At 53.3% G+C, this 14574-nt stretch overlaps 1 protein-coding gene across 2 annotated transcripts in view; it reads left to right on the top strand.

Moving 5' to 3' along the window:
• Positions 1-9599: 9599 nt before the first annotated feature.
• CADM3 (cell adhesion molecule 3) overlaps positions 9600-14574 on the top strand; it is a 30024-nt gene continuing 25049 nt past the window's right edge. Inside the window, exon 1 of one of the 2 annotated variants that reach the window (XM_058700830.1) lies at positions 9600-9841. In XM_058700830.1, the coding sequence (XP_058556813.1) occupies positions 9760-9841 (82 nt within the window). In that variant the 5' untranslated portion in view covers positions 9600-9759. The remainder of the gene's footprint in view (positions 9842-14574) is intronic. The other variant, XM_058700831.1, reaches the window with a different exon arrangement.

Here is a 14574-nt window from a genome sequence, read left to right as displayed (position 1 = left end):
CTCTCGTGTTGAAATCGCAGCCATCAGGCATGGCCTCATTCACCTACGGGGACCTGTTCGGAACCCAAGTATCTAAGGAAAAAGGATCAGAGAAGAGGTCCCAATGAAAAAAGAACTGGCAGGAGGTGAGGAGTGAGGCCACGTTCATAGCTGACACCCAGGAGGTTGAGGGGCGGTTGACGGACGGTCTCCGGGCCTCCAGAGGCTGGTGAAGAGGGAGAGATACCTTCTTCTGCGAACCAGAAGGAAACACTTTAAGTGGCAGAGGGAGATCTACTCTGGGCCGAAGGAAAAAGTTCTTGATTGCAAAACTCAGAGCGTAAAACCAAAGACTCTCAGCGTGATGAGTGAGACCGTTCTCTTCCATGCGTTTAGTCAAGCGTTTCTTAAGCACCTATTACGTGCCAGACATCGTCAAGTGCGATATCCTTTGGCCGCTGGCAACACAACTTTGCTCCAAGCTGACAGAGCCTCCTCCCTGCTTGGAGATTCTGTCCACAGAAGAAGCGGCACGGGGGACAGAGACAAACCAAAGATGCATTATTAAGATGGAAACCGAACACAATAGGTGGTCACGAGGCAGCGGGAAGGCCCCTCTGGGGAGGTAACACGGAGGCTAATGTGTGCAAGCAGGAGCAGTTTCGCACGGCGCAGAGAGGCAAGGCTCCAGCTCGGGAGGGGGCAGCCAGCGCAGAGGTCGGGGGGTGTTAGAGATAGATACTCCGGCCGGGGGGAACCGGTGCGGCCAGGAGCCTACAGGGGGTCAGAAAGACAGGACAGGGCCAGGACAGGGGCTTTGTAAACACGGTTAGCAATCACTGCAGAGGAAGAGTCAAGAAGACCACTTATTGGGGCGCCTGGGTGGCGCAGTCGGTTAAGCGTCCGACTTCAGCCAGGTCACGATCTCGCGGTCCGTGAGTTCGAGCCCCGCGTCAGGCTCTGGGCTGATGGCTCGGAGCCTGGAGCCTGTTTCCGATTCTGTGTCTCCCTCTCTCTCTGCCCCTCCCCCGTCCATTCTCTGTCTCTCTCTGTCCCAAAAATAAATAAAAAAACGTTGAAAAAAAAATTTAAAAAAAAAAAAAAAAAAAGAAGACCACTTATTGAAAAACTCAGGTATTTTCTGCTTTTTACACACCTGCATTCTAACGAGCCACTGACACGTAGGGTTCGCTCACGAGTCAGCGAGGAGACACAGGCTGTGGCGTGTGGTTTCTCGGGGCCGTTGGGGTCTAGGCACCATCTGGGGACACTTGTTAATAGCAAGGCGGGCAATCTTCGTTGTGAAGTTGCAGACCCAGAATCTCCCGGGCCCCTGTGGTATTTTTCACAGGCGGCTATACGGGCTTGCTGGAATGAGCGGGCACTTTGGAGCCACACCTGCATGAAGATCTCAGCTCTACCTGTTAATGTGTGGCTCAAAGGAGGTTACCACATTCCCCGAGCCTCCTCGTTCTCATCTGTAAATTGGGAATCATAACGACCGACAAGTCATGCGTGCGAACGAAATGATCTAGCACATGCCAAGTGTTGGACACATAGGAAGCACTCCGTGAACGTCGAGTGAACAAGTGTGTGCGTGAATATATGAACTCCATGCATGAATTAAAAGCTAAATATACATGTTCGCTCTTTGCAACGCTTGCTCTTTTGAGTCTGCAATGTTCTCTACCACCAGCAGAGAGCCCAGGATCTCAGGGAGCGGAGGTGGGGTCCTGGGCAGATACCGGCCTCCACACTCTGCCTCCGACTTAGCCTTTCTTCTCTCTTCTCTGTTCCACTGGCCTAGCTATTCTGAACCACCACTACCCCCGACTCCTTCCCCCCCTCCCCTCCCCTAAAATATAAAATAACTCACTCGGCTTTTCTTCCCCTCCAGTCTGCCCTGAAGATGACCCCCCCCCCCAAGCTGGTTGCTAGGGAGACGGTCCGAGTAACAGGTGCCACTGAGGTTGGTCTGTTGACCAACCCTTCTCAGTTGGTCCAGGACTTTCCCATCTTGACACTGCAAGTTCCGGAAGGTGCCTCAGTCCCTGGCAGGCCAGGCCAGCTGGTCACCGTACTTACCCCTCCCTCTACACAACCGCAAGCTGCTGTGCTTCAGGGCACTGTCCACACAGCGTACGGACGGCTGGGTCCTACAGTAGTGTCCTGGGTGTTATCTCCAGCCTGCCCACAGCATCAGACAAGCCCACACTCAGTGGGTCCTACTCAATGTCACGGTGCTGTATCTGTGGTGCCCACAAGGGTCAGGCTTCTGAGTCCAACGATGTGCACCCTCCAGTCCATCCATCCACCACTGCCAGAGTTATCGCTCTAAAATGCAAATCCGGCGCTGACATTTCCCCGCTTAAAACCCTCCGATGGCTCCTCGTCTGCAGAATTAGGAACACTCTCTGGCATAAATTCCTTGAACGATCCAGCGACAGAGGGCCGTGCTGCTTCTGGCTTTCCTGCTTTCGCATCCACCGCCCCCTCTTTTGCTAATGCCTCCGTCCTTTTTATACCTGGTCAACTCCTCGTCCTTCCTTAAGGTTTCCCACAGATGTACTCTCTGCCTCTCCTGGGGTTCTGCTGGGCCACATATGGAACGGCACCATAGTATTCACCCCAGGGTGTAGCAAGTATGTGTTTACACGCCGATCTTCCCTACTGGACTCTGAGTTCCTTAAAGGTTAGCTTCATACTTGCTCATCTCAAGAGCCCAGCACCGAACACTGACATTTTGTTATAGCATTTTTTAACATTCACTCCTATCTTATGATTCTAAAAAGCAAACCATTACTGTCAGACTGGTCTTAATTATCGAGTATTTTGCATCCCTGGATACGCTCCTTTCCCTGACTTTTGCATTTTTCCCCACCGTAAAATGAGGCTCAAAAATTGGGTGGAAATTGGACATGGGGTGAGAACATCTACCGATCATTCTATTTGGTGATTGAGAAAAATAAAACCTGGGGGTTTACAGATCTTTTTTTTTTTATAGACTGCAGCAAAACAGCTGGGTCAAAACACCCGATTTCAACTAGCATTGCGCGTTGGACGTAAAAAACCCAAGAAACTACAAATGAATGAAGCAAGGAAGGATCAGGGAGTTCTCTCCTTGGACATATGGTTTTTTGTGTTCTTATATCCAAGCACCGCTGTCCACCAGGGGTGAGCAGAAATTGACAACACTCTTGTTTCATTTTGTTTGTATTAACAAATAGACCAGAGAGCCACTACTCAGAAATTTTCTAGAACTCCTCTTTGAGGAAGCAACATATTAGTCAACCTGGAAGTCATTTACTCTGACTTCCCAGCCAAGTCCTGTTTTCGTATTACCCGATGTGAACCTCCACTTATCCATAAGACTTGGATCCTAAGACATTCGGCTATTTTCAAAATTAAAAGCTATCCTCCAAGGATGAAAATTTTCCACAACTGAATATACCCAAAAGGATGAGGCAAGCTCTCAAGTCAATTCCAAGAATTACAAAAATGTATCTTGAAGAAGTGGATGGAAATATGTTGCATGCCTATTAGAATCCTTCACCTTCTTTTGGACACATTGTGTCTTCGTGAACACATACAGAACCGCAGGGGATGTGCCGGCGAAATGTGGTTATATACATGTATACACGCCTGGAGAAAAGATGGTTTATCAAGCCTACGTGTTTATCAATACATCACTTCAGCTAAATTCAGTAGAATCAACAGAGGTTCTACTCTTTTCCTGTTTCTACACTAAGCACTGAGAATAACAAGATTCATGAACTATCATCCCTGCCCTCAAAGAGCTCCCAGTTGGCGAAGGAAAACATACTGACAAACCATGGCAACCCACAACGTGACAGTGGGGGTTGGGACGGGACGGGAGGGGGGCGGCTTATATCGCACATACTGATAGCACCTAGCAAGGAGTGATTATCTCTGGCTAGAAAACTTCACAGAGGTGGTGGCACCTAATCAAAGTTTGGATAGATAAACACCAGCACTTAATGAGATGGGCAATCCAGGTATAGGAAATAGTATGTGCAAAGGCACTGAGGCCTGAAACAACATAGCGTGTTTGGGAAATTACAAGCCATTTAATATTGCTGGGGCACAGAAAAAAAGGACAAGGAGGCTGAGACATTTGTTGCCGAAGTTGCAGATACCCATGTAACCGAAAATATGTATTTTTGTTCGCAGATGATTCTGTGTGTCTACTGTGTCTCTGAAATACATCAATCAGCCCGTCGCTGAAGCAATAGTGGCACACACATTTACGGCGTGATTTTATTTTGGCCTGAATTTATCACAGAAACCGTCCCCGGTTTCGGCTCCTACTTGCCCAGCCCGATTATGCATACCTTGCACTCATCCGCCTCTGTGTGCCAGTTGTCCTGCTCTGTCTCCCCTTGCACTGCCTCCTCCCAGATCCATCCGAGTCCTCCTACTGTCTCTCGGGTCAGCCTCCTCTCTAATACCAAGCAATGCCTCCTCCTTCCTGCAGGGAGGGAGCTCGCATGACCTCTTCTGAAACAAGCCTCTGGGCTAAGTCCAGGAGCTAAGCACAGAGGCTCTGGAGTAAGACAAATCAGGTTCTGAAACCCGGGTCTCTCGGCCAAGTCTCTGTGCTCTTGGGCCAGTCACTTGGCTTCTCCAGGCTTTATCTCCACCTGAGGCTCAGACACGACTGCACTTGTGCGTTCAGGGTAACGCACGCTGCCCAGAACGTTCGGGAACACCAAAAGGAATACTAAATAGAAAGAAGTTCGTGTAGCACCTGGAGCATGGTTGCCCTTTTAACAGTCGCTGTTAATCATAAATTCAAATTGTCTAGTGAGTCTCATGCCTAAGTCATATGCATACACAGGGCGATTTCATGGGTAGGTATTGACCTTGACTTTGTCTGTTCTTCTGATATGCTGTGGGAGGCGGGGCTGCTGGACAAATTCAATGCCAACAATGTCCCCGCCGCCTGAGGTTGGGGGGTGGGGGGTGGAATTCAGCAATTCTGGGAAGGAAAAGGAGGCTTTTCTTTTCAGTGTGTTTCTTTCTATAGTTTGATTATTTTAACTTTATAAATACACTAATGTTTTAAGTGTTGGTGGGGTTTCTGGGCAGGGAGATTTGGACTTTTTGTTGCTTTATTTGGTTTCCATTTTGTATCACTAAATACAAAAAACAAAACAAAACGAAACAAAAAAAACAACCACCTCAACTAATAATCCAAGAAACGCGGTATTTTAGAAGTCATTTGAGAGGCGCCCAGGTGGCTCAGTCAGTTAAGTGTCCGACTTCGGCTCAGGTCGTGATCTCACAGTTCGTGGGTTTGAGCCCCGCACGGGGCTCTGTGCTGACAGCTCGGAGCCTGGAGCCTGCTTCGGATTCCGTGAACCCCTCTCTCTGCCCCTCCCCCACTGGCACTCCGTCTCTCTCAAAGATAAACATTTTAAAAAAGTCTTAAGGGGCGCCTGGGTGGCGCAGTCGGTTAAGCGGCCGACTTCAGCCAGGTCACGATCTCGCGTCTGTGAGTTTGAGCCCCGCATCGGGCTCTGTGCTGACAGCTCGGAGCCTGGAGCCTGTTTCCAATTCTGTGTCTCCCTCTCTCTCTGCCCCTCCCCCGTTCATGCTCTGTGTCTCTCTGTCCCAAAAATAAATTAAAAACATTGAAAAAAAAAAAATTAAAAAAAAAAAAAAAGTCTTAAAAAGGAAGTGATTCGAGTCTGATTGTTTAGTCGGGATTTTAGGAAAGGGATGATCAGAACGTATTCGTTGGCAGAAAGGGGAATGAGCACAGGTTTTAAGGGCAAGAGGACCTTAAACAGTGGATTTGGACCCATTGTTAACAAATGACATAATCTCGTTACACCTTTGTTTCCTCATGTGTGTGAGGCAGCTAATAATTCCAACCACACGAGGGTATTTCCAGAACTTCGATCAGCTACTGGGCATGTAAAGGACCCAGTGCAAACTGTGGCAAACGACGGGTTCTCAAACGGTCCCTGTGATCATTATTATTACGTGCGTGTTGCTGTCCTCATTGCTGGGCTCTTAACAGGTTAGAATAAAGATGCTGGTTCAAATTGACAATTAACTTGGGGTTGGTATTGGGATTAATAGTTAGAGTCTGTAATAGATTAGGGTTAGGATTGAAATTAGAACTCAATTAAGGTTAGAAAGAAAACGTACACTGAGGTTATTATTGAGGATGGGGTTAATTAAAACTGGATAATGGAAGCAGAAAACAGTATGAGGAGCACTGGTTTAGCTGGGTGGAAAATTAAGAAGAAAAGCGACGCGGAAACCCACGTGGAGTTTACGGAAAAAGGAAAAGTCATAGCGACAAGGATTCGCAGAGCAGAACCGAGCCCGGTCTTCCGAGGGGCTTCCCACAGGTGCGGTCACCCCCTCTTGGTGATACCTAGTATTCACCCCACTCGGCTGAGGCTCCCTCCCATCCCATAGCAGGAGCACGAGCAGCGAGCAGCGTGGGGAAAGGAATGTCTGGGGCCCACGCAGCTGCGGCCAGCCCAGCACGGGTCCAGCCTCACATTCCACACCCCCAGCTCCCCAGGCCGTTGCTGAGTGGACGGGGCATCCAGGAGCCAGAACCCGCCTTCGCTCCACCCTCCTTCCCTGCTTCTCCCCACCCCAACCCCCCGGTGTCCGCTGTATCGACCAGCTCTTTAATCCCACAGACAACCCACTCCACACTTTACGCAAGTCTCTTAGAAGTGCATGTTGTGTGTCACAGCGTCTCCGAGTGGAAAGTCACCTTACGATCACAGTCCAGCATGGATACTTCGACTTTACCTATTTACGTGACGGGGATCGTCCTGGTAGGTCAGTCTTGCTCTGTGAAACTCTGCTCCTAGTGAAGGGGAGCCTGTGAGCTGCGGGGCTGTGCATTGCACAAAGGACATTAAAATGATTGCAGGCAAGGCGTGGTTCCCAACGGAGACATCCACATCTGTGGGAGAAACTACCCTTCCGCTCAGATGCACGGGACTGAACAACTCCTCAATTCGTATACGGCTCGGAAGGACTGACCATGAGTCTCCTCGTTCCTCCGGCCCCCGAGGGCCCTCTCTGCCTCCTCTGTCCAACATGGGTGGCCCCTTTTCTGCACAGCTGTGTGAATGCAGGAAGTCCCTAAACTTCTCCGGGCCTTCCCTTCCTCATCCGTTCACCAAGGGGCATGAAGTAGGTAATCTGGAAGGTCGCTTACAATTCTCACACTCTTTCATTCTACGATTCCAAAAGCCAATGACTGCTTCGTATTCCCAGGGCCTAAAGTGCTGCCACACTGATACCGATGATGCAGAAAAGGGGAAAAGAGCCAGTAGGAAAAGAGGGTTGCATCTCATTCGCTACCTCTTCATACCGTCTCCAAAACGGCTCTCTTCCTACCCTTGGTCTTTATCCCACGCGGTTACGGTAGAGGGTGGGGCCAGACCAACAGCCGTTAGAGAATTAAGTGAGGACAGACAGACGGGGATCGCAGTGGAGAACCAGATGGAAAAGACGATTAGTTGGAGGCGCTTGGGAACTAATCCCCTATCCTGCCGTCCCCATCCCGCACCCCTGTCACTCCTGCGACACTAACCTGTCCTCTCTTAAGCCCAGCCAGATGATCTCTAAGGCTTCTCCTAGCCTCAAAGATAATACTCTTTAGCCATCAAGACCCTTTAACCAGGAGAGCCTGATCCTTCCCTCTGAAGCCCCATTCTCTCTGAAAACACAGCCACTCCTTCTTTCTCTCTGTACGACTCAACTCATGCCAACCTGGCCCCACCACCATCTGAAAGGCCAGGCTCCCTTTCTGGCCTCTCCTCGCTCTTGCATTCTGGTCTGCACAGGCTTCAACCACACTACTCTCTCCGTCGTCATCTCACAGAGACTTTTAAGATGTCAGGGAGTCACTGAAATAGGAAAGCAAGCAAGTCAGACAGCCCATGATAGCCCCAAACTTCTACAAGTAAGTCTAACTAACTCAGGAAACACGCAAGAGGCAGGCACAGCTCTTCCCCCAGATCACAGAGAGATTCTAGAAACAGAAAAACAGTGGGGCAGCGTTCTGACCACCTTGAAGGATCTTCCCAGAGAATATGCACTGGCCTCTCTATCATCGACTAACATTTATATGGAGCTTTACCAGTTACAAAGCACTTCCCACATCCTTGTCCTTGAATTACTAGGTGACAGACATCTAAGTCCATCACAGAGGGCTGGGAATGCCCATCTGAGAGGAGGAAAGATTACCCAAACATTAAGGATTAGCATGGTGAGGCACAGTGACCAGTGCAGAAAAGGGACTGACATCGGAGTTAGAAGACATGTACTCATGGTCTCATGGGACCAGAAGACGCTTCAGAGATCCTATCGCCCCTTAACCTAACCACCACTGTGTTTTCTACTGATGACTGGCAGTATAGCCTTGGGAGGGTAGTTAATCCACCTTGGACCTCAGCTGCACCTGTACAAGAAGGGGTTGGACCAAAGATTTTTACAGAACCCTAATATATCTAAAACTCTTTGATTCGGAGAGTCTAAAATTTAGGAATATCCCCAAAACTAAGGCCGAGCAACGCTGACTTCGAGGGGCCTCTCTCTGAGATGCACCAAGACCCTTCCAGAGACACTCAGGTCACAAAGAATACGGCCAACCCCAGAGACGTGGGACTCTCTTCACCAAGCATGAACCCCCTGCCTCTCCCACCCATTCCATATATTGGCCTCAGGGACAAGAGCCACACTAGCCACTGAGGCATTGCTCCTGAAGGGGGCATCTTCCTGAGGGTCTGTAGATCAGACCATTCACCCAGGAACCTGACTGACTAAAACTTGAGAAGAAAGGGCACGGTCCTCTGAAAGATTAAGAAAAAAGAACAAATAATGGGAGGAAGGGGAGGACAGAGAGGATGAAGCGGGGCGGGGAGGGGGGACCCTCCGGAGTTGCTTTGTAGATGGCTTGGTTGGGCAAGAGTCTGAAGTGAAATCAGGTGTCAGAGGGGGAGTCACTTCCTGGACAGGGGATTGAGGGACTGCTGATCCCCGTGGCCTGGAGGTTTGCAGGAAGAAGCCTTTCAAGGGAAATTGCCCGGGGCCGCACACTGTTGCTGGACAGAGGACTAGGGGCTCTCGGGTCAGAGGAACTAGGGACGTGTGTGTGTTTGGGAGAACGGTCAGGGTAACTGGCTACCCAAAGGGAAATGTCGCTGGGCACGCTGTTGATAGGGGATCCCCGGTCGCCAAAAGAGGGAGGGCGGGGCGGGAGGATCTCGGGCCGGTGGGCACGCCCTTGCCCGGGCCTGCAGTGGCCGCTCTCGCCAGCTGGCCCAAGGCCCTGCCCGGCTCCCCTCCCTCCGCCCCAAGCCTAAGAGGGGCGCGCGCAGGGTCCCACTGCTGAGCCAGCTCCCTCCCCGGGCTCCCCACCCGCGCCGGGCTGGCGGAGCTCCCGGGGGAGAAGGTGGAAGGCACCACGAGGGCGCGGAGGGGGTGCGGGAGGCGGGGGGAGTGGGGAATGCGGCAGCTTGGCCCCCCCGCGACCGGCCCAGCCCCCCGCCGCCCCCCCTCCACCTCCAACCGAATGGTTCGCTCCGAGCGCCCTATTTAATCCCCGCGACTGCAGCAGCGCCCGGCTCCCTCCCGGTCCCCGCCTCGGCCCCGGGCTCCGAAGCGGCTCGGGGGCGCCCGGTCGGCCAGCGTCGTCGCCCACCGCCTGCCCAGCCCCCCGCCCCCGGGGACCCAGGCTCGCCAGCGCGCGCAGCGGGGAGCCGGCCGGGACGCGCCATGGGGGGCCCCTCCGCCCTGCCCCTGCTACTGCTCCTCGCCAGCTGCGGGGCGCCCGGCGGGGCCAACCTCTCCCAGGACGGTGAGTTGGGGGTGGGGGCGCCGGGGCGGGGGCTCCGATCGCGGCGGGGCGGGGGCGCGGGGGGGGGGGCGCGGGGGCCGCCTGTGGGCTTTGTCTGGAAGCGGGGGTTCGGGTCGCCGCCGCCGCCGCCGCCGCCGCCGCCGCCGCCGTTGTAGCCGGGCGGGTCCGTCCGGGCATCCGTGCCGCTGTGCACCTGCCGTCCGCCTCGCGTGTGCGTGTGCACCGGGCCCGGGCGGCTCGCGGCCGCCCCGGGTCTGGCCGTGCGGCTGTCCGTGTGCGTGTGTCTGGGTGTGCGCGTCTGTGTTGGTGTCTGCCTGTGCGTTTGTGTGTCAGTATCTGTGTGTATGTCTGTGTCAGTGTGTGTTGGGGGCGGAGTGAGATCTGTCGCCGTTTCGGTCCGGGCGTGTGTCGGGGTTTGTGTATGTCTGGAGGGGCTGGGGAGCCGGTGCAGCCCCCCCCCCCAACTGCTGTATGCAAACATCGCTGCCCCCCCCCGCCCGCCCCCACCCAAGGCGCAGCTCCGAGTGGGCAGGGAAGGGTCCTGGGTGAGGCTGCCGAGGGGGGCGTGGGCAAGGAAGGGGGGGGGCTTCTCCTTGGAGCAAAACAACAACACAGGGCGGCGGGGGGGGGGGGGTGCGGGGGGGGGGGTGGGTGGGTGCCAGGATGGCAGTGTCCCTAGCGGTGGCAGCAGCTGGGAAAAGAAGCCCAGACAGGAGCGGAGGAGGTGGGGGAAGGTTGGGCAAAAGGAAGCATCAAGATATTTGGGAAGGAGGATGCCCAGAAAACCCAAGGCTGTCCTGGGCTAAGCATGGATTTTCCCAGATTTGGGGTGGGGTAGCTCGCCCAGCCCACTTTGCCCCAGGTGGGAACTCCAGCCTGCTCGGGTTTGTAAGGGTAAGAGACAAGGGAGAGAGTGGGGGGGAGCAGGGAGGCGGGGCCAGGGTGAGGGGACTTGGGGAAGAGCCCCTCCCGCCCAGGACCCGGCTATGTAGGTCAGCGCTGTGGGGGCCCCCTCAGCTTTCTTAAAGGCTGCTGACGGCTCATGGGGTGGCAGGGGACAGTTTGTGGGGAGCCCAGGAAGGGAGCCACGGCTCACAGCCTCAGGTCCCCGGAGGTGGGAGGGCAGGCAGTGGAGGGACTAACGGAATGCATCCTCAGACCAGTCAGAGGAGGGCTGGGCTGCGGTAGGGGGGAGAGGGGACGGGACCTCTGCGGAGCACAGGGATGTGGGGAGAGTGAGGGGGAGGGTGGTGGCTATGCCCGGCCAGATGCCAACGAAAAACAGAAAGAACCGCAGGGGAGGAGAAAGGGGAGGCGGCTCCTGGGCTGTGGACCCAGTGGCCAGCAGGGATGGGCACAGGGCCAGGGCGGGGCGGGGGTGGAGAGGGGAGGGGTTGAAGCTGGGGAGGATGATGTAAAGAATTTCATCTGAAGAAAACAGGCGAGCAGCCTGGGTGCTGGAGGAATCACTCCGTCTCCCCTGACCTCCGCTCTCAGGCCTGTCTGGGTCATGATAAAGGAGCTTCGGCCGGTGCGAGCCCCCTGGGGGTCCATTCCTAGGGCTGGCTGACTCCTTCCACCAGGTACCCATCAACACCCTGAAGGGAGTCACCACTGAGACAGCAGCCCCTCCCCCGGGCAGAATCCCCCTTCCCCAGAGGACCACACTGAGGACCCTACTGGCTGAGGAGGTGGTGGGGGGGGGGGTGGTCCCAAGGGCCAGCCGGGTGCACGGCAAGGACGGGCTTCCGGGTGTATGTGCCCCAAGAAGGATCCTGTTCTAGGCCTTGACTTCCAGCTGCAGCCCCCGCCTTTTCATCTCGCTAGCTGCGTTCACCATAGACAGTGTGACCCAAACTGCACCTGCTGGGCAGTGGGGACTGACAGCCCCAGGCTGGGACCTAAACAGAAAGGAGTCACCCCAGAAAGCTGGGAGCACTCCAGCTCTAGGATGTAAACACTGGAGAACAGAGTAAATCTATATCCTAGCCAAGTCTTTCTTCACCAACCACCCGATTTCGTCTTGGCCCTCGATTTGGGGGCCCAGCCCTCACCCAGATGTAAGGTTGAGAGGAACAGAAATCCTCTGTCCTCGTATTTATAAACATTTCCTAGCAGTGCTTGAGGGGGAAGAGGGGAAGGCACTAACTTTAGAATGGAGAATTTCCAGAGGAGAGGTTGGGAAGTCAGGGATGGGTGGGGAGGGAGGTCTGTTCCCGAGGCACAGTCAAATCGAGCCTCATTTTCCTCGTAGAGCATTATCTGTCTCGACAATGGACATCTGTTTGATGTGCAATGTCTCAGGACTTACCGATGTGGAAGACACACAGCCACACACGATCTTTATCTAAATGAATTCCACCTCTTAGTTTCCAGACCTAAGAAGGGCCTAAGAAGCTCTGATGTGGGAGGTGGGAGCACAGATTTGATGCCCATGGATGGCGGTCTGGATGGCCATTCTGACCAGGGTCACACCAAAGATGTGCCCAGTGCCCCTGATGTGGCCTGGGTCCCCTGGCAGGGAGCCAGGCAGTACATAGCTTCCCAGATAATGTTTGCCCCAAACAAGGAGATGCGGTGTGAAAGTTTAAGGACAAGATACCCTAATACACTAATGTCTGAGTAGTCAAGGGTGTGTGTGGAGTGGCTCTTTCTATGCAGAAAGAAAACAGACCTCATGTGCGGCTGGGGTATATAGCTCCCTAGGGTACAGCATCAGGTTTTTAGGGTTCCTAAAGCTGAACAGGGACTGAGAGGCTACAGAAGGGCAGCAGACGATCTCTGAACCTGACCGTGCATGCTGTGGCTAGAGGCTCAGGGCCACTTTGGACATTCGGTTTCCCACCTGCTCCTTCCTTCTCACATTCCTCCACTAGCACTGGTAGAGGCTGGCAATTCCAGGTTTGCTGGATACGACACCTGTGAACTTCATGTGTCCTGTGCTGAGCTCTGGTAAGCTCAACATTCAGCACTGCGCACAGCCTTCCCTGGGTTCTTCCTTGTCAACTTATTTCCAGCACCCTGTGGGTTGACCTAGCACAGAGCCGATGGGTGGACAGCCTGCTTTGCTTCAGCTCATAGCAATTCAACCTTGTCCCGCACTGCCCCATACATGACTATCTTTCCCTTTCCAATGACCTTCCGTCCACTGCCATCCATTCTTCGGCCCCCTGGCCAGGTGCCCAGCGGAGAGCTCATGCCCAACGTGCCAAGAAGTCCAGCAGGCATTCACTCTAGAGCTGCCCACGGGTCTGCCTGGCAGGCCTCTACCATCCCGCTTCTTCCTTCTTGCAGCTGTAACCGTTCTGTCCCCATGCTCTTCCTGGTTGCAACTCTAGCCCTCGGGAAGGACAGATGTGCTCTTCCCGGCACAGAGAAGTTGAGGCCTTCAGAGAGACCCCGGTACAGCAGAACTTAGCTTAACTCCACGCAGAACCAGTCTGTCTGACCAGGGCCCCAAGCTGTGGCTCACTCACTGGCTACCCAGAGCCACACCCAGAACTCTGCCCTGAGCCTGAGCTCTCTCTGGGGCCAAGCAGCACTACTGTTTTACGGGGTTCCTTCCAGGACAGTGGGTTTCTCACTTTTATTTTTAAAGATGTGAAATTCCTTCATCACACAAGTAAAACAGACCAAAGGAGAATTACTCTTGCTGAAAGACAGAAGACAAACCTGTAGCCCTTTCACCCTTCTCCCTGCACCCCCCCCCCACGAACACTGCCTAAAATCCCTATGCCCTGGGGCTCTGCCACACCCAGTCTGGGGTCCTCCGCTCTAACCTGACAGCAAGGGAATCAGCTCGCTGGCCTCAGGCTCGCTCTCTCTCTCTCTCTCTCTCTCTCTCTCTCTCTCCTTCCTCTCCCAACTGAGGAAGACTGGAGACCCAAGTCTAATTTCAAGAGTGCCTTGTTGGAGATATTCCCTGTTCACTTGGAGAGTGACTCACCGTTCTGCAGCCATAAAATTCCACAGATGGCATCTTTTTGGTGTTCTGGTCACTTTGAAACAGCAGACTGGGTAGCTGTGTGATTGCTCTGTAAATCCCTAGATTTGATTTGGGGACTCCTTGCTCATACACCTTGCTTGTAGTCCACACGATATGCAGAACGGGACCAAAGGCTGCTTGTCCTTCCTTAAGTCATATGCTAGGAATAATATCTTCATAGTCATCACCAGAGAGCCCTGGGGGGCTGTGAGTAGTCACATTCTTTGTTGTTTCCTGCTCCAGTAGACTGCACACTGGCTCTACAATCTCTGTTTTGTCATCTGCTTCTGAGTAACAGAATGTCACCCAAGGACAGTAACCTGGGTTCCAGATTCTCCAGGAAAGCAACTGGTGGCCTGGACTACCTCCTTACTGACTACTGAGTGAAAAATCCCCAGGGCGTTAGAAAGTTTGGGTAATTGTATCTTCGCCTTCCATCCCTCATGTTAAAATTTAGCATTTCCTGATTCACCATTGGCTATAGGCCCATATACTGGAACATTTTGTCTCCTGGATGAAGTCATGTCCTAAAGGTCTATCCATAAACTCTGACAGTAGCAATCCCCATGGGAATGCTTATGAGCGATCAAGAGAAACAGACCATCAGAAAAAGAGCCTGGAGAGGCAAGCCATCAGAGAAAGATTCGGGTCTCTAAAAACTCCATCAAATTAAGAATAAACACTCCATATGTAACTGTAAAGCAAAAAAAAGAATAGTCTCAGAGCCAAAGGCCAGCCTCCTCCTCTA

This window comes from Neofelis nebulosa, chromosome 15 (genome assembly GCF_028018385.1).
Source record: "Neofelis nebulosa isolate mNeoNeb1 chromosome 15, mNeoNeb1.pri, whole genome shotgun sequence".
In the NCBI taxonomy this organism is placed as follows: domain Eukaryota; kingdom Metazoa; phylum Chordata; class Mammalia; order Carnivora; family Felidae; genus Neofelis; species Neofelis nebulosa.
Note: the sequence above shows the minus strand (reverse complement) of the source record. Positions and strands in the feature narration are given on the sequence as shown.